We start from the raw sequence: 18,039 nt of genomic DNA on the forward strand, positions 1-18,039 counted from the left end.
CATTTACCTATTTGCCAAATTTCTCATTTCTGCTGTTGTCTCAAATTTCTTTGTATATGATGTATGTACTCACATTATAATTATAGAGTTTTTGAAGGAGAATTAAATTTTAAAAACCTGTTTAAGTTGTTTAGTAGATCTCAGTACTTTGCATCTAGTGAAAGCTCAAATCAATATTAGTCCCCTTTGTTTCTTCATTGTTATTATGTTATCTTACTGTATAAGACAACTAGGAAAAAGTACCTTAAGATAAAGAAATATATATTCATAGTCTACTATACCAATGAATACACATGAGCATTCAATTATGTATAATTGATCTTTTGAAACTAAAACTGTCAAATTGTTCTTCTAGGGAAGCTATTTTAAAAAGCTCTGTTGAAAATGTTTGGTCTGATGATGCCTTATCAAAGGAAAACATGGGTATGTGAAGGCCTGTCCTGTTTTTAATTATTTTGCCTGTATCTAATTCCATGAAATGCAGTTGTTTCCTTTGAAGTGAAAAAAAAAAGCTGCTGTAAATATCCATAAGAGAAACATTAATGGGTCATTTCTGTGGTGTCTTATATACAGGAGCTTTTCAATTGTCTTTATGCTTTTATTTCCTTGAATTAAATTTTCTTTGACTTTCTCATATATTTAGTATTTTAAAATAAAAGACTAGTGATTATGTTCTGGTAGCTATGGTGTTCCAAATATTCTTTAGTTCTTTGGATGCAAACCTCTGAGATTTGGACACTGTCCAGGAACAGCAAAAGAACCATGAAGAATAAGATGATAGCAAAGAGTGATTTTACACTGGGCACTGGTGGCCCACACATGTAATTCTAGCTACTTGGGATGCTGAGATTGGGAGGATAACAGTTTGAGGCCAGCCAGGGAAAATAGTTTGCAAGACCCCATCTCCAAAATCAAGAGCAAAATGGACTGGAGGTGTGGCTCAAGTAGTAGAGTGCCTGCTTTGCAAATATGAAGCCCTGAGTTCAAACTCCAGTCCCACCAAAAAAGTAAATAAATAACAGTGATTTTAACAAATCACCTCAAGAGGTAAGTTAGGTGACAGTATACCTCTAGAACTGAGGGAGGTAGCTGGATACAGATCAACTGTATCTACCTATGCTAAAAGTTGTGGGAGGAAACAAACTATGTTTCACACAAATCTAGACTTCTCTATTTCAAACTTCTCTATTCCAAACGAAGAGAAGGAAGTAAATAGCCTGGGATCTCCAACTGAATTGCCATTGATACTAAAACACAATAGGGTGGATGTGGAAAACACAGAGAAAGTTTTAGGTATCAAAACTGATTTATGCTTCCTACATTTTCATTAGTCTTAAAAATCAGGCAAATGCTTATTTGCAAGGTGGAAGTTTGGCAGTCAGTTTCAAATCCCATTAAACTCAGAGGAATTACAATACCTTAGTCCCTCTCCCTTTAAGCCACCCCATAGCCTATGACATTGCATTCCAATTGGCTATATAAGCCAGTGATCCTCCCTAGGATCATTTGAGGCAGATTAAGTACAGTTAAGTATTGTGAGAAGGAAACTCTATTAAGCACCTTTAAGAATGTTGATTTCACATTAATTACTTGATGTATGTACTCCTTGCTTATGCCTGATTGCCTCAGGTAGGAAGCTATTAGCCAAACAATCCCTTGGCAAAAAACTTGGCTACCTCCAAGACAGTTCAGCCTTTTGAAGTCCACTGTAGCTGCAAGGACACTGCAACTGAAGCCAAGAAAGCTTCTGGGAGGCTCTAGAGCCTTTCTCTAGTCACAAGAGCTTGGGCAACCTGTACAAGCCTTGGAAGACATCACTCCAAGACAAGCCTCAGACAACTTTACATGACTCTGCTCACCCTGCTGCTATTCTCACTGGGTGTGGGGGAGTAGGAAGAAAGCACTTCCCCAAGTGGCTTAACAGAAAGCTTCTGACTGGTATAATGAGACCTCTGGTTGGTCCTTAAATGAGGCCTGTGATTGGTGAAACTGTAAATTGTGCTGTGATTTTGTTGATGGCAATGGTGCCTCTAACCAGAAGATCTTGGTACTTGCACTCTGGCACAGAAGAATCCAAACAAGAATCCGTGGATGTAGTGAGGGATATAATGGAGTTTTATTATAGAAAGGGGGAAGGGATTATGGTGAGGTCTCTGCCAGGTGGAATGAAGGCACTGCTTGCAGAAGAAGAAAGGGAAGGATTTTATTTTAGGTCATTTTTACATCATCCTTTACTTGGAGGTAGAGAGAAAAATCTGTGTCACTCCCATCTCCAATGGTCTTTCGGCCAGAGGGAGGATCTGGACAGTCTTATGCATACACCTATGCTAATTCTCAGGTACCCCTAAGTCCATGAGGGAGGAAATTCTCACTCTAGTTTAACAAAGGATTTGCAATTAAAATGGGGCTCTATGGGCTCAGAGGATACAGGTCAGGGAGGGGGAACAGGGTGATGTAAATCAGGCTGTATGGTCTTTAAAAGTCCAGACTTCCCCTTCTAGCCTTCCTCAATTGGTGCATTACATTATCACATTTGTATGTCACATCCATGCTATATACCCTTCCTGCCTATATAATTAGTCTATTCAGCTCACTTTTTGAGTTAGCCAAGATATGCCTTCCTGCGCTGCCCTTTAGTGTTGCAACACTAGGCCCAGTAAAAGGTTTCTCGTAAGTGATCTTTTCTTGCCTCCTTGTGATCTTTATCATGGGTAGGGCAGGCAGAGTTAGTAGCATGTAGAGGAGACAGCAGCAACAGTGGCCATAGAGGAGTGGAGCCCATGGTAGTAAAAGAATTAGGTCAATAGAGAGTTCTAGAGAGCAACTGGGGAGCAGAGGCAACTGAAATGACGAAGTATGGTGTAAGAGGTGAGAGAAGTTGTGAAGCCAATACTATGGAAGGCAAAATGCTGTGAAGAGTCTAAGATGAGGGACTGTGAACCCTGGTTGCTGGAAGAGTTCCAGGGAGCTGCTAAACCCTAAGGGCTGAGAAGGTTAGCTAACTGTAACACTGGAAGCTGTTAGGAGCTGAAGGTCCCAAAACTAAGGGCTTGGAACTGTAATGCTGGCCACCACCTGCTGCTGGCAACTTCAGTTGCTGTTATAAGTCATAGATCACTGATCACTGAGTATGGGGCTGATTCGCTATAATGTGGAGAACCAACAAGGTCCCCATGGGAGGTAGGGAGGGGACCTCAACTCAGGCCATGACAGTCCTTAACTTTGTCATCAAACAGAATTTAAGATGAGTCAGGTGTGAGAGTTAAGCATATTTATTGGCAAATGAGAAAAGTGTATGCTCCAAATAGTAGAGTGAAAACATGAAAAAGACATGCCCTTCCACCTTTGTTTTCAGACTATATTCTTGAGGTTCTGACTTATTTTGATTTTTCTCATTACTGATCACCTGCCAATTCCATTATTTATATCTACAACCCTCAGAGACTTATCTAAGGTTTGTAATGTTAGAGTCTTAGCTGAGGTTTCTATTGTTAGAGTCTTATCTGATAGTTCCTAATCTTGTACTGTGTGATCTCAAACAGTGAGAGGGTCAAACTAGGGGGCACACAATCATTTACTGTCATTCTGCAGGAACACATTCGATACTGTTAGTGTCATTTTAACATATGTTTTCCTTAAGGCCTGTAAGTGCTTTAATAGAACTATTTATGGTTCTCTGTGGGGTTACTCTATAAAAAGTTTATTTTAAATTTTACTAGGGGTTTTGTTTTGTTTTCCTTTCTTTGTTCTCTCCATTTCCCTATCTCAGGACCACTGACACTCAAGGCCCAGATCAGTAAACCTCAGACTGGCACACCTAGAGCTATCAGTCACTGGTGTCCAGAGCTTGCAGCCAAAAGCCTCTGGGTCTGTTATTCCAACCATGGGACTTTGTCACTAGGCCCCAGAACTACAGACACTAGGGAAGCTGCTTATTTGCGATTTCCATCCAGATAAAGCAGAAGAATCCTACCAGCTGATTGGTAACAAGGTAATGAGTTGGGGAATGTTAGTTCTTGCCTTCCCTCATAATCTTTCCTCTAGTCTTTTACTTCTTTACTTTTACTTACTTTATTTACTTTTTTCTTTACTCCTAGTCCTTTCCCTAATCTTTCAGCAATCCATCCTTTTCACATAACATTCTCAGCAATGCCCCACCCCCTTCTTTCTTCACATTTGTATGAATTAGTTTACTTAAAAAAAAAAAAGAAAGAAAGAAAAGAAATGCAGGTACTGGCCCCACGTTGAGATTCAGATGGATTTTCAGGAAGAGGAGTAAGTAAGGGCCCTCCTGTCTTCCATAAAAACCCTTCACACTCCCTGAGCTTTGGAAGATTGAAATTTGGGATGAAGAGGTCTCCTTCATTCTCTCAGGACCAGCTTTGAATCAACCTTTTTCCTCCCACCAATTTCAGTCTCCAGAGTTTTTGATAAAGCAGTGAACAGTGAAGACCTCAGATTTCAGTAACACTGCCAGTTCACACAGGATACTATCAGAAAAAAAAAAAAATCCACTACAGCCAAGAGGCATCCATTGACTAGAAGTAATAGATGAACATATCTCACTAGTTACGGAGGTAAATGGAAGCCCCTTCAGGAATGTTACATTCAGTATGGCTCCAAAAAAATCTTAAAAGTTCCTTGCTAAAATACTTTACCTAATCTGTGTTTTATTCCTTCATCCTATCATGAATAACTAAGGAGCCACTATGTTTTTCTAAGAGATGACTTCCTGAAAACAGTAGTTCTTGTTCAAGGTTAACATTTCTCAGTGTTTTTTTTTTTTTCTACCCCGCCTGTATTTCTGTGGTGCCTTCAATTGAAGCCTCTGATATCTGTCATTTCTTCATAGTGTTACCAGACCCAGATTCAGTTGTTTGTTGTATGAAAGCTAATACTTAGGAGAGGAAAATTGGTGGTAAGAAAATCAGGTTTATTTAGGAGCAAGCCCTGGAAAATTGGAGGAGACTCTCAGGTGTCCAAAAGGCTTTTATAAGGAGGGAAAGGAGGAGTAGGGGGCCAATGGGAAGGAAGACTATGTTCAGAGTGGGATTTTATAGTCCAGGGCAGATTTCTCTCTTTCTTTTCTTCTTCTGTGACTGGAACATCAATGGACCTCAGCCCTCTGGGACTACTTCTTATAGTTCTTTAGACAGACATGTTACTTTTCTGCAAATTAAACCTCATAAAAAGTGACATGCTTTGTGTTAGATGTAATCCAAAGGTCACTAGATGTACTAGGTTCTGTAAATCTAAAGAAAGATTATTCAACAACTAGTAACTTCTTACACATTTAGTGCCCTCATTTTCCTTAATAGTTCATATTTATTTGTTTATTGAACCCTGACAAGATCTGTATGGGGTAAAGTAGATATTACATGGTATCCCATTTTATCGATCAGGAAACTGAGTCACTTAATACATTATATCACTTTTCCAAGGATAAAATTAATTAAAGCATTGTATCTATTTCCTTGGTTGCTTTGATTATAAGTAAGCTTAACTAAATTTGTGGAGGGTTTTGGTACAGCATTGATAGTTGGTCTAAATATACTTTAAAGTTAATTATTGCTTTTCATATTTCCCTTTTTGAATTGATTTTGATTTTCTTTAGTTTTTTTACTTTCACTGTTTTATTGTTTCATTGTTTTCTGTTGGTAAATATCTCATTCATTTTTGGAGAATAGACAGTTTATAAAAGTTTAAATAAAGATTGACATATTACACAAGACCAACTAATAACCTGTAAACATTCATTATTGAATTAGCAAAGTATATGTTTTTCAGTCACCTGAGACAGATAAGCTTGGAAGAGGATTGTTAATACAGGAAAGTTTTGGCTTCTGGGGTGACTCCTGGTGGGAACAAAACCGCATTAGGGACTGGGTCATGGAGGAAGAAAGGGAGATGGAGAGAAATGCACTATCTTGTTACTCACAATAAACTCTGCCTAAGGACTTTTGATAGGGTGTTATCTTGAACTTCTAGGGTAAAAGGCTGTGTTAGCCCACATCTCCTCTTCAACTTGTTCCACTTTCCCCAGAAGCATCATGCTTCCTGTTTCTGTTTGTGTCTACAAGAATAGTGGTCTCCTCTTTATTACATCTCAGGTTGTTTTACTCTCTCTACATTTATATTTGAAGCACACAGAGGAGTGGTTACTCAAAACCAAATACTCTTCCTCCTTGCTCTCCGACTCTATGTGGATGCTTTCAGAATTTTAACAATGAAGTATCCCTGCATATTTATTTGGCTTTTTTTCTGTGCCAGTTTGGGGTAACTCAACCCATAACCTCTAAAAAGTTTCTTTAAACATTTAATAAAGAGATTAAAGAAAACTCCATATATATATATATATATATATATATATATATATATATATATCCTTTTAAAATCATGATGGATTATTGAGAGAGTAATTCTTTCTTCTCAGGAATGGAAAAATCACACTGAAACACTGATTAATTTTATACACATTGATTTTTTTACAAGCCAGATAAGGACTTAAGTATTGGAGATACTGTTCTCTTTCTTCTTTCTTCTATTTCCTTTCCTCTCCTCTCCTTTCTCTCTCCTCAGTAGTAGTTATAATGCTACCACTTTACTATCAACAACAAATTGAAACAATTCAGGAAAACTGAAGGATAATAGTATTGATTGAAGATGATTGGTCAGGCAATCCACAAGGCATTCATTTGTCTCTATCTTTGTAGGATATCATTGACCAATTTTGATAACCTAGTTTGTAGGTTATAGTATCTGCTATTTTTTTGAGAATAATTTTTGAGCTTTGACTTATAATACCTATTTAGAAAAGTAAGCCTCCCATTGTTCTGGAAGCAGAATTTGATATCAGTCAAATTCTGCTTTGATCAGAAGACAGTATGGACGTTTTTCCAGATCGCTTGACAACAGAGAGCTTACAATAGCATTTGGCAATAACATTCAATATCATTGTATTTTAGCCTGACATTAGAAATATAAAGATGCTTCTTTGCCATTTTTCCTTTATGGTACAGCTCAAAATCCATCTTCTCAACAGTGCATTTCATTGTCAGTTTCCATGAACTCAGAATGTAAAGTAGGAATTTATGAGTAGAACTAGAGAATTGGTATAAGGATATTGGTTACTACCAAGTCTACCCAAAATTGGAGGTTAATTTCATTAAAAGTGCTTCAATAAAAACACACAGAATCCTCTACAAGATTCTGATTCAGTAGACTTGGAGTTGGTTCTGTATTTTTAGGTAAATTCTCCAGGTGATTCTTAACACTCACCAAATTTCAAATGCCACTATTCTAGACTGGAACATTTTGTTTGTTATCTTTGTTCTTAGACTTTAGCAGTTACTGTAGAACACAGATGTATTTGGATGCAATTAACATGTTAATTGCAGTTTTGATTTGTTTGTTAAATATGAAAATGTATTCCAAAATGTGGAATGGATTATCAGAAAGCTTCTTTCAATTTGTTGTTATTGTTATTGTTTTGTTGATTGTTTTATTGGTTTTTGAGACAGAATCTCACTAAATAGCCCTAGCTGTCCTCAGACTTACTGTGTAGCCCAGGATGGCTTCAGACTCCATCCTCCTACCTCACTTCCTAAGTGTTGTGATTGTAGGTTTGTACCAACATACCCAGCGCAAAATGTTTTGAAAGAAGTTTTCCAAAGAGTAAATCTAAAATCAGCTGGCAAGAGATTATGGCCAGGAAGGCTTGTTTGTCTATACTTATTTTCTGGAGTTCCTGTTCTGTAGTAGGTATACAATTAATATTTGTTGATTAGATATAAAAGCGCTTAGGGAAAACAATAAATACTGAAAGGAAAAATTATTTCTGTAGACATAACTGTAATACGAAACATGTAAAATTGAAAAATTGTTTTTACAGTACAATAGCAACAACCAAGCAATGGAAATTTTCTATTGTTTGAACATTTTATTGGCACATATTAACTGCATCAAGGAGTTTTGTTGTAATATTTCCACACATGCATATAAGGTACTTTGTTCATATTCAACCCTCTCATACTCTTCAGAAAAGGGAAACTTTCTGTTTCATACCCTGCCAAGATTTTAACCTTACTATTAGTAACTATTTTAGCAAACTTAAATTTTTCTTTTTTATGTCCTGCTTGAGTGCATTTTAAGGTTCTGTGCACTTTCAGCTGCTCTAGCTGGTGTGATTTTTGGTGACCTGCCAAAATGGCAGATAATAGGAGATGGTATGTCAGATTTTAGTAAAGTGGAAGATGAAGGAGTGTATACTCATGGCTGTTCCCTCCAAATTATGTTATCATTGGAAGGACTTCTCATATTCTCCATCTGTCTCTGGTACAGCACAGCAGGCTACACATGCCTGTTTTCTTTGATCTTTGTTTCAGCAAGATTCTATATCAAATAAAATTGTTTGTTTTATTTAAGTCAAGAATTCAAATGCATATTGTTAATTAGTGTTTGATTATATAGACCTTCTATTTCTTTGGTGGGGAAATTATTTTACCTCAAGTTTGATAAAGTATCAAGTTTTTGTTTTACATAAATATTTATTTCTCAGTAATGCAAAAAAAAAAAACCCAGTATTTTCTTTTTAAAACCAGATTGAGTCATTAAGATATATTACCATTTGGATTTGAAATGGACTAGCCTGTGTTCAGAGTACGCACTTAATTATGTAGCTTTTAAATAGTAGTTTTAGTAGCCCAAAGTAGGGATTGGCAAACTGGCCTACAGACTGCCAGCTGCTACCTGTTTTTGTAAATAAAGTTTTATTGGAGCACAACCATTCTCATTTATTTATGTACATGTTTATGGTTTGTGCTACAAAAGCAGAATTGAGTAGCTATCATGGAAATCATCTGGCCAACAGTGCTTCAAATATTTGCCCTCTAGTCCTTTACAGAACAGTTTTGCTGTCAGTCAGTCTATAAATAAAAAATTTATTTTGGTGCCCTGGAATCCTAATTTAAAAAGAACACACAACTTCTAGAGTGAGCTTGATATTTCAGAGACATTTTATAGTATGTACATAATAAGAATATCATCTAAAGTTTTCCAAGAAAACTTATAGGAGATTCACCTGGAAATGCATGATATAATTTTGATAAGCAGGGGTCACATATAAAAATTATTTGAAACATTATTTTTTTTTATCCGTAGCATTACCAAGATTTCTTCTTCCTGGGTGGTTAAGATTATGAATTAGATAAAATTAATTAAGGATGTAACATTTTAATATATTAATAATTTTTCTTTAGTTGTCTCTGAGACAGAAGTTTTACTAAACGAGCTGGAGAAAATGCTACAGCAAGCCCTAGAACCCACAGCAACTCCTGATGAGTCTGAGGAAGCACAAGGAGAAGAAATTAACACAGGAGAAAAAGTGGGTATTAATGTTATTACTAGGCCTAAATGTCAATCTTTAAATAGCAGAATTTTTCCTAGTTACACATTCAAATCATACTGAACACCTTTTACACATCTGAAATTTGAGGTCTTGATTATCATGATGTGAATATAAACTAGTAGACCATTGAGAAATCAGAATACATCTGTTTAAGTAGAGCTGTTCTTTGAATTTTAGATCTTTGGGTTTAGAATAAAGGAAGATAGAGGGGGCTCATTGTAGCTAAGACAGACCACTATAGAGAGATGTTCTCCCTGCTCCTGATCTTTTCAGTTAGGAGAAAAGTCCTGGCTAACAGCAAATCACTAGAAAAGAGTAGCACAGCTTACTGGAAAAACTGCCCTGTCTGATCCAAGCACTGGGATAGCCTTATAAAGGAAAGACTTCATTATTACCATATGGGTAGGAGATAGAATTTTTCATTAGAATAAGTTTCACCATTTGTGTCTGGTTTACCTCTTTTTTTTCCTCCTTTTGGTCAACTATGTTGTACTCAGAAAGGCTTTATGTGCTTACTTTATTCAATGTCTCTGAAAATAAAATGAAGGTTTGTGATACAAAGCCCAGGCCATTAATACAGAGCAGCAACATGGCAGGCATAAAAAAAAGAATTCATCAGGTAAACACTTTACCAGGGAGTACAATTGTTCCTTACATAGTTAGAAAGAAAAATAGCAGCAGGGAATTGTGTATCCTTGAGGTTTTATTCATTTGTTCATTCTTTCATTCAGATGTATAGTATGCCTTAGGTCAAGAGAGCATATTAAGACTATCTCGAATGAAAACGCCTGTGCCCCAATTTCGGTGGTACCACTAAGGACTTGTGTAATTTGGTGGTTATTTATCATCTGCGTTGGAGGATTATTTTAAGAATTAAATAAGGAAAAATGGGATAAATGATTAACATAAGATCAAGTTAGCTAGTGTTATAGATGAGAATTGGCAACAGTAGTTTCTAGAAAGAATGAACACTAAGATTTTCTTCATCTCTCATTTCCCACATTCTTACTTTGAGAAACTCCCATCCCCAAGACTATTCTGAGATACAGAAAAAGATGGATTTAGAAATGAACAAGGTGATTTATACACTTTGGCTGACTGCCCAATTGCATAATTTCGTTTAGAACCTCAACAAGAATAAAAATGAGTCTTTGTTGTCACCTTTTTGAGACAGGGTCTCTCTGTTGAGTCCAGGCTTCCTTCAAATTTGAGATCCCCTGCCTCAGCATCCTGAGTGCGAGGTTTATAGGTATGCATCATCCTCCCAACCCTCTGTTCCCACTCTGGCTAAAGACAAGTCTTTAACACCTCCAATATTGAATTAGAAATTAAGGAACCATACAGAACTTACCATTATCAAGATAAATGTGTTAAAAAGAAAAAAAAAATTAATGTCAACTCCTACTAGTTTGAAAAACATGATAAATTTCTTATTCAGCACCAGCAATACTGACTTTTACCTGAATTTGCATGAGTAATAAATGTCATTTTTCTGATTAATGCTCTTTTCTAAAAATATGTTTTCTATAGTGTGTCTTACCTTTTATAGAACAAGACCTATACATTGGTGACATTCATCCTGTATACATATAATTAATATTCAAATTATTGAACACCAAATGATTTTGTGCATTTATTTTGCACATTTTTTTTTTAGTCTGTATTTGCAAAAATACAGACAGGTTGATCTTTACAGTGGTGTCCTAGAGCCTTGCAACTACAGAATTGGCTTCTATTTTGCTGTTATAACTAGTAACTTAACAGAAAATTACTTCTGATTGTTATTTCTTATGGTAAAATACATAGTTTTAATACATCACCATGCGGGAGCTTTCTGTTTGTTTTAGATTCTTGTATTATTGTATGCTTTCAAAAGGCATTTAGGAATTGTAAAAGTTAATTATTTTAACTTACTATAGGCAGGAGTGCCTCCTGCTGGGTTGATTCATAGCTGCTGTGCACACTGAGTGCTGTGTGTCTGGCACTCATGCCAGGCTCAGGATGTTTAGGGATTTTGTTCATTGTTAAATGAGAACAGCAGTGAAACCAACTATCAGAGCTGGAACAATTTCCAGTTTAAAAGTAAGAACAAAAATGATCACCTCTGGGATTTCTTTCCTCCTCCTTCTTGTCCTCCTCTTTGGTAATTATTAAGAATTAATACATACAGCTGTCAAACACAGCCAGAGATGTGCTTAGGTTTTGTTTGTTTGTTTAGGAGAAAGTGTCCTCTGATAAGATAACACACAAAAAGAGCCACCTGATAATTTTAAAGTCCTGAGCAAATTGATTCTCTAAGCAGGTATCATATGAGCTATCTTCACAGTTGTAAATCTGTAATGTTTTCATCATTCATTTCATCTATGAGACTTTAATTTTAATACCTCTAGCATTTATACCAATGGATGAGAGTAGTATGGTAGAAAAAGCACACAACCATGGGTAATCAAAACTCTTTCCTATTGGTCATTGAAATGTTTTTTAAGATTATTTTCCTTGGTAGAGTTACCCTTCCTAATTATGTTCTCCGGCTAATATTAACACTGGTCGACAGGCCCTGACTTGGCAAGCAATAGGAGGAAATTAATCAGATTTTTATAAATCTGCCTGAATAATTTACAAAATCAGATAATCTATATACAAATAAGATGGTTTACTACATGAGTATTTGGATTAAAGTTACATTTTTATACGTTAAAATACATATATGAACTACATATATGTTCTTTTTCTCCCCTTGAATTGTATGAGAGGTTAATCCTACCTCAGTGAAACTTGAAGTTATGAACTTCATGTGTGTGCGTGTGTGCATGCATTGTTTTTGCCAGTGCCCTCTCTACTAGGCTGCAGCATATGCTCACTGTTGGTAAGTAACACAGATGGTTATGAGAAAATGACCACAGAAAATGTGGCCAAAACAGTTCTAATTTGCATTTCCTATAGTAATCTTAAAATAAACCAATATAAAAACTTAAAATTTAAATGATCACATTGTTCCAAAGCATAAACCAAAAACTAAAAATGGGTAATGTTGAGGAATAAAGACAGAACCTAAATAATCATTATTATTATTACTCAAACACATATAATATTCATTAATACTATATATATGGGGTTCATTATTTGACCAGCAGCAAAGAAAACTATATACTATTGTGGCTTGAGGAATTACTGATGACTTTATGTTTTATCCAAATAATTGAGTAAATTTGATATAGTTCTGATGAATTAATTATATCATTATTTTTGCAGTTACTTATATGCAGCCCTGAAGCTCCTGAAGGCAGTCCGTTTCACGGCCACCATGAAGAGGATTATCTTATAATTGATGGGATAAAATTAAAAGCTGGAGAATGTATTAAGAATATAACTAATAAATTTAAAGAAATAGATGCTTTGATGTCTGAATTTTAGAGAATATACATATTTTCAAAAGCTAACTACAAAAAAACACTGGCATCTTCATATATTACCAAAGTTAAAAACCTAAACATGTTTAGTGATATTTGTAATAACTTTCCACTTTATATTTTGAGAATGTCCATGTCTTTGAGAAATAATTATATGGATTTAGTTTATGGTTAGAATTTTAAAGTTAGAAAAAGCCTGATGCTTTTGATGCTTTTTTTTGTTTGTCTTAATTTTATTTTTTTATTGTTGTGCTGGGTGTTTGTCTTAATTTTAAGATGATTTATGAAACATACCTCATGACCATATGCTTTACAATGATTATTTAGGCCCTTGATTCAAATATAACTAAGTATTAAAATGGCAGCCTATGCTATTACAATTCTTACGGATAATTCAAATCTAATATACTTAGAGAATGTATATTTGTAGTACACTTGACTATTATACATAATAAGGAAATAATAAAAATATAGTTATATAATAAATTTGGAGATTTCTTAAGAGACAAAAATGTCAATTTCTTCATTGTGTTAGATACAATTATTTCAAACATGGTCCCCCAAACTGCCTTCTTAACAAAATCTCTGGGAAACTTTGGAATCAAAATCCTGGAAACTTGTCTGCTGAGTCAGTATCTCTGGGGTTGAGCTTAGGAAAATACAATTGAAAATGTTTCAAGAGAAGTTATTCACCATTAAAAACCCAACAATATGGAAAAGTAAAATATGCACTGTTCCTCAAGGATTCCCATGAACAGTTTTAGTGAATGCCCTTCTATGTTGTGTGCATAGTCATCTAGCTATAGTTTCTACTCTTGCTTTCTCTGTGCCTCTTTCTATGGGTAGATAGTTGGGAAAGGACATTCCAGGTACATAACAACCAAAACCAAAGCTTAAGGAGAAAACAGCATCACGAGAGCTTGTGGGACCTGCTCTTAGTCAGATTAGCTAGAGTTAGTGTGTGATGGTGAGAAAGTAAGTCACAGCAGATCAGGACTGCCATAGGAGTTTACAATGTATCCTGAAAACTATAGCATCTAACTGAATAGTTTTAGACAGTGGAATCCCTTGTCCATTTCAGAAAGATCTGAACAAATAACCCTGGAGGCAGGAGCAAGTGAGGAGACCACTTCAGGAATTCTGTTGTGAAACTACAGGAGCCTGCATTATGATGGTGCTACAGTGGACAGTATTAAATAGAGTCAAACTAAGTTTAATGATATCATTGGGTTACTAGAATTTGGAGATTGAATATAGGGGTGAGTGTCTGTGGACAGTTTGAACCAAACTGTGAGGTTAGCAGAGATCCTAAGATACCATTCTTTGACAAACCCTGCATTTCAACACCACTATGAGAACGAAAGTGACTAAGAATTTTCTCTCAACATATCATATTTAAATTCTAAGTGATGCAAAACAGTGAAGGTGGTCCCTGGAAATATCAACACCAGCATCTCTAAGAGAACCATCAGCAGCAAGACCCTCCTGCTGCTTACAGTGCAAGGCCTTTGATTTGCCTCAGGCCTATGGAAAGCTGGCAGAACTCTCATACATGATCAAGTTCACCACAGGAAAGAATGCCCTTACCAGTTACTGCTTCTGTGGTTGCCACTGTGACTGGGTAGCAAAGGATCCCCCAAGAATACAACATATTGGCATGACTGTTGCTACCACCTCTGGAGAAACTTGGATGTAGCATAGAACTTGAACTATATATTTGACCAAAGCAGAGGCAAAAATCAACTGTGCTGCAAATCAGGCCTACTGCAGGAGTCAGCTGTGTGAATATGATAAAACTGATGTCTACTATTTTGCTAGGAACAAGAGACCCTATAAGAAGTATCAGTTCTATCACAACCTGTAGTGCCGTGGGAAGAAACCTGGTTGCTAAGCAGCCCTTCTGACAGGAAGCCTTGCCATCTGATGCTGAGCCTCCTCTTAACACCTCCCTTCTTACTGTGTTCCCACCCAGTACCAAAACCTAAAGCCTGGAGCAGGTCTGACAGGTCTCTCCCTCTTTCTACTTTGGGCAGCTAGAGACTTTCCCATTGTTCACCTCCCTGACTAATTTCCTGCTTAGTAGTAGCAGCTATTCTCCTGGGGTCTCTTTGAGCAGTTCATGTGTGTACACACGCACACATAGGGCATGTGTGCTCTAAATATAAGAGCATACAGGTATGACACAATATACTGTAGGGGTTTAAAAATACAGGCTCTGGGACTGGGGGCGTAGCTCAGTGGTAGAACTCTTGCCTGGCACATCCAAGGTCCTGGATTGGATCTCTAGCACCTCATTAAAAATGGATAGAAATCCAAAAGAAAAAGTGAAGGTCAAGAGGCCAAGGCCTGTGCTTTTTCTTACAGCTGAATTTATGCCACAGTATTTTAGAAGACTTTCCTCTTTTCCTTGGCATTATGACTTTATATTCATTCACATATTAGGAGATTTATCAAGAAGTAATTGATCCACATCTTTTTTGGGGGGGAAGGCGGAGTAACTGCAGTTTGAACTCAAGGCCTTGCACTTGCCAGGCAGGCAGTACCACACTTGAGCCACTCTGCCAGCCCTTTTTTGTATTGGATATTTTTGAGATAGGGCTTCACTTTTTGCCCAGGCTGGCCTTGATCTGCAGTCTTATTCTCTGCTTCCCAAGTAGCTAGATTTATAGGGGTGAGCCACGGGTGCCGGATCCTCCTTTTTTGTTTTTTTAAACTGCTCAGAACCAAATTCAAAATTACTGTGATTGTATTTAAAGGTCTTTATCCACAATTCAAGTATTTGATATAAACCCATGTCTAAATGATAAATTAGGTAACTTGCAACTAATTCCTCTTGGCAGAACAGCCAGTGCTCATCAACTTTAGATTTCATACAAAGACTGAAATTTCCAGACTGATCTCATCTCTGCCATGATTTGAGTCGTAGAAGTCTTGTAAATTTCCACTAAAGTCTCTGTGTGCTTGAGCAGCTTAAAATGATTCTGAGGATAAACAATTGGGTTGGCTTTGTCTGCAAAGGCTAAGACAAGGCTAGAGGGACCTCTATCCGTGTGAAAATACAGGCTTTTAAATTTCAAGATAGAATGCGCTCTGGAAAAACAATGAGAGCCATGGACTAACATTCCTGATTTTAGAGCTGATAATCATGCCTGGCTGACTTCTTCCTACTTGTAAATATTCCATGTTCTGATGCAAGTTGTATGACTTGGACTAGGATATACAGGTGGGACTCTGGGTCCAGAACACCTACTGTCAGATCCTGGTTCTGCCACCTAGAAGCTAGTGACCTGGGGCAAGTTAGTTACTTCTGAGTCTAGAGATTTTTTTTCTAGATGTAAAGTGGAGGTTTTTGTGAAAAGAATGAATGTACATAAAGTGTACAGAACAGACCTAACATCTGTAAAATCATTCTGGTTATGACCATGATTACTACTGGCTCCAGAGCTATTCTCTTCTGACCACCCCTGCCACATCTCTCATCCCTGCCATGCCTCTTCTGTGCCTAATGGACTGAAGAGGAAGATAGCCTTGAAACAGGGTTGTAAAACATGGTAAACTGTCAATTAAAAGCTGTAACCTTGGACAGAGCTGTGAGGAATTGCCCATTAGAGCCATGCAAAAGTTTGGGACCAAGATGAAAGGCACCATGCAGAGATAAGCACCCATTCCTGCCTTCCTTTTTTCTCCACTTGTAAATAAACTGTCCAAAGCAGGACTCCCCTGCTGTTCTTATCTAAACCTTAGATCTCTAACCCACTACTAGCCCTACTTTATGGGAGAGCACATTCCTTGTAACCTGATACCCTGCACTGCCTTTTAAATATCCTGTGAATCCTTTGTTCGGGGCTCAGACGCAGGTATATGTCTGGGCCCGCTAGCGTAAAATTGAAATCTGAGTTCTCCACTCCTCCAAGTGTTGGTTGGTTTCTCCTCTGACTATATTGCCACAACATATGGAGGCCCCAGCAAGATTCCAACTGACTGGCCCCTTGTGCCACCAGCTGGTGGCTGGGCTGCATCGGAGTAGGGAGGGACATGGGACTGAACGAGGTGGCGTGCCACCCGATGGTATTCTGGGTTCTCCTTCACCCTGGTGCCCCAACTCTCTGAGCAATCTTGACCTGGATTGGACTCCAAGGAGAAGTGGACCAACTCATCTGGCAGTCCCGTCCGGACTCGGTAAGCACCACCCCCGGGGAAATCAGTCCTAAGTCTCACTAAAGTGGGATTTTGAAAATCCTAGAATGTCCAAATTTTACTCTATCATTTCTTACCTCTATGGGGTCCCAAGACAAGATTTAGACATAATACAATTTTAAAATTTTGGTACTTGTTTAGGTCTGAGTCAAATCTTGATGCCTCTCAATAGAATTCTATAACAGTTGTTTAGGATGAATAAATTAGATCTTTGGTCCTTAGTCCAAATGGGACATTATGTACCTGCAAATCTAAACATTGAGATTTTTGTATCCACTTGTTTGTTGCATAGTATAAACACTCAAATCTCTGAGCAGCATAATCAACTGACATGGCAGACAAGGATGAGAAAAATGGTTTCTAGAAAAAAAAATTCAAAAGAATAAACTGTTTGCTTTTAAATGCATGTGGCAAAGACACTTACAAAAAGAGATGTGCTCAAAAGGAAAAGGCCAGTTTGCAAGCAAAATTTTGTCTATGGAAAGCATAGAAGTTGTTAGAATTTAAAATTGTCTCTTCAGCCCCTCTAAAGGAAAAAAATATTTTCCAGTTAAGGTATAGCTTGGGACATAGATAAGTCAAGGATAGGGTTGCTAAATTTGAGCAAGAGAGACAAACACCAGGTGGCTGGCAGGACAGTATGGGTAAAGACCCACTCAGGGACTGGGTGACTCAGATCGTGCAGCTGGGAAAAACCTCCTATAAAGCTTGAAGCTTTATGGCATGGTATGTCAGCCACCTGATGTGCCCCAAGTACAAGTAATTAAATTAGGAAAGAAAACTTATTTGGAAATAAAGTGTGATTTTGGCACATGGAATGAACTAGAATCAAATACCTAGAAAACCAACTAAGTTGTAGACAGTACTATTGTCAAAGTACTGAAACTGTTTGGGAAGGGAAAAAGAACTCTGAGTCCCAAAATGTCTCCAGGCAGTTTGGTTACACAGCATTATTATGGCAAAAGTTCATTTGATATGCTTTACTTCTTGGTCCCAGCAATTCTTGTGGCAGATCCTTCTCTGCAC

General features: G+C 37.2%; 1 protein-coding gene and 2 long non-coding RNA genes across 12 annotated transcripts in view; 2 read left to right on the forward strand and 1 right to left on the reverse strand.

Moving 5' to 3' along the window:
• Nucleotides 1-13,334, forward strand: part of Zcwpw2 (zinc finger CW-type and PWWP domain containing 2) — a 225,591-nt gene extending 212,257 nt beyond the window's left edge. For 7 of the 10 annotated variants that reach the window (XM_074074035.1, XM_074074036.1, XM_074074032.1 and 4 more), the window contains 3 exons: nucleotides 356-423; nucleotides 9,258-9,382; nucleotides 12,659-13,334. In XM_074074035.1, the coding sequence (XP_073930136.1) occupies nucleotides 356-423; nucleotides 9,258-9,382; nucleotides 12,659-12,820 (355 nt within the window). In that variant the 3' untranslated portion in view covers nucleotides 12,821-13,334. The remainder of the gene's footprint in view (nucleotides 1-355; nucleotides 424-9,257; nucleotides 9,383-12,658) is intronic. The other 3 variants (XM_074074039.1, XM_074074040.1, XM_074074041.1) reach the window with 3 other exon arrangements.
• Nucleotides 1-18,039, reverse strand: part of LOC141423325 (uncharacterized) — a 99,059-nt gene that overhangs the window by 21,050 nt on the left and 59,970 nt on the right. The gene's annotated exons all lie outside the window — the stretch shown is intronic.
• Nucleotides 15,771-18,039, forward strand: part of LOC141423321 (uncharacterized) — a 59,412-nt gene continuing 57,143 nt past the window's right edge. The window contains exon 1 of the long non-coding RNA XR_012448095.1: nucleotides 15,771-16,995. This is a non-coding gene — a long non-coding RNA (uncharacterized lncRNA). The remainder of the gene's footprint in view (nucleotides 16,996-18,039) is intronic.

This window comes from Castor canadensis, chromosome 5, assembly GCF_047511655.1.
Source record: "Castor canadensis chromosome 5, mCasCan1.hap1v2, whole genome shotgun sequence".
Lineage (NCBI taxonomy): Eukaryota > Metazoa > Chordata > Mammalia > Rodentia > Castoridae > Castor > Castor canadensis.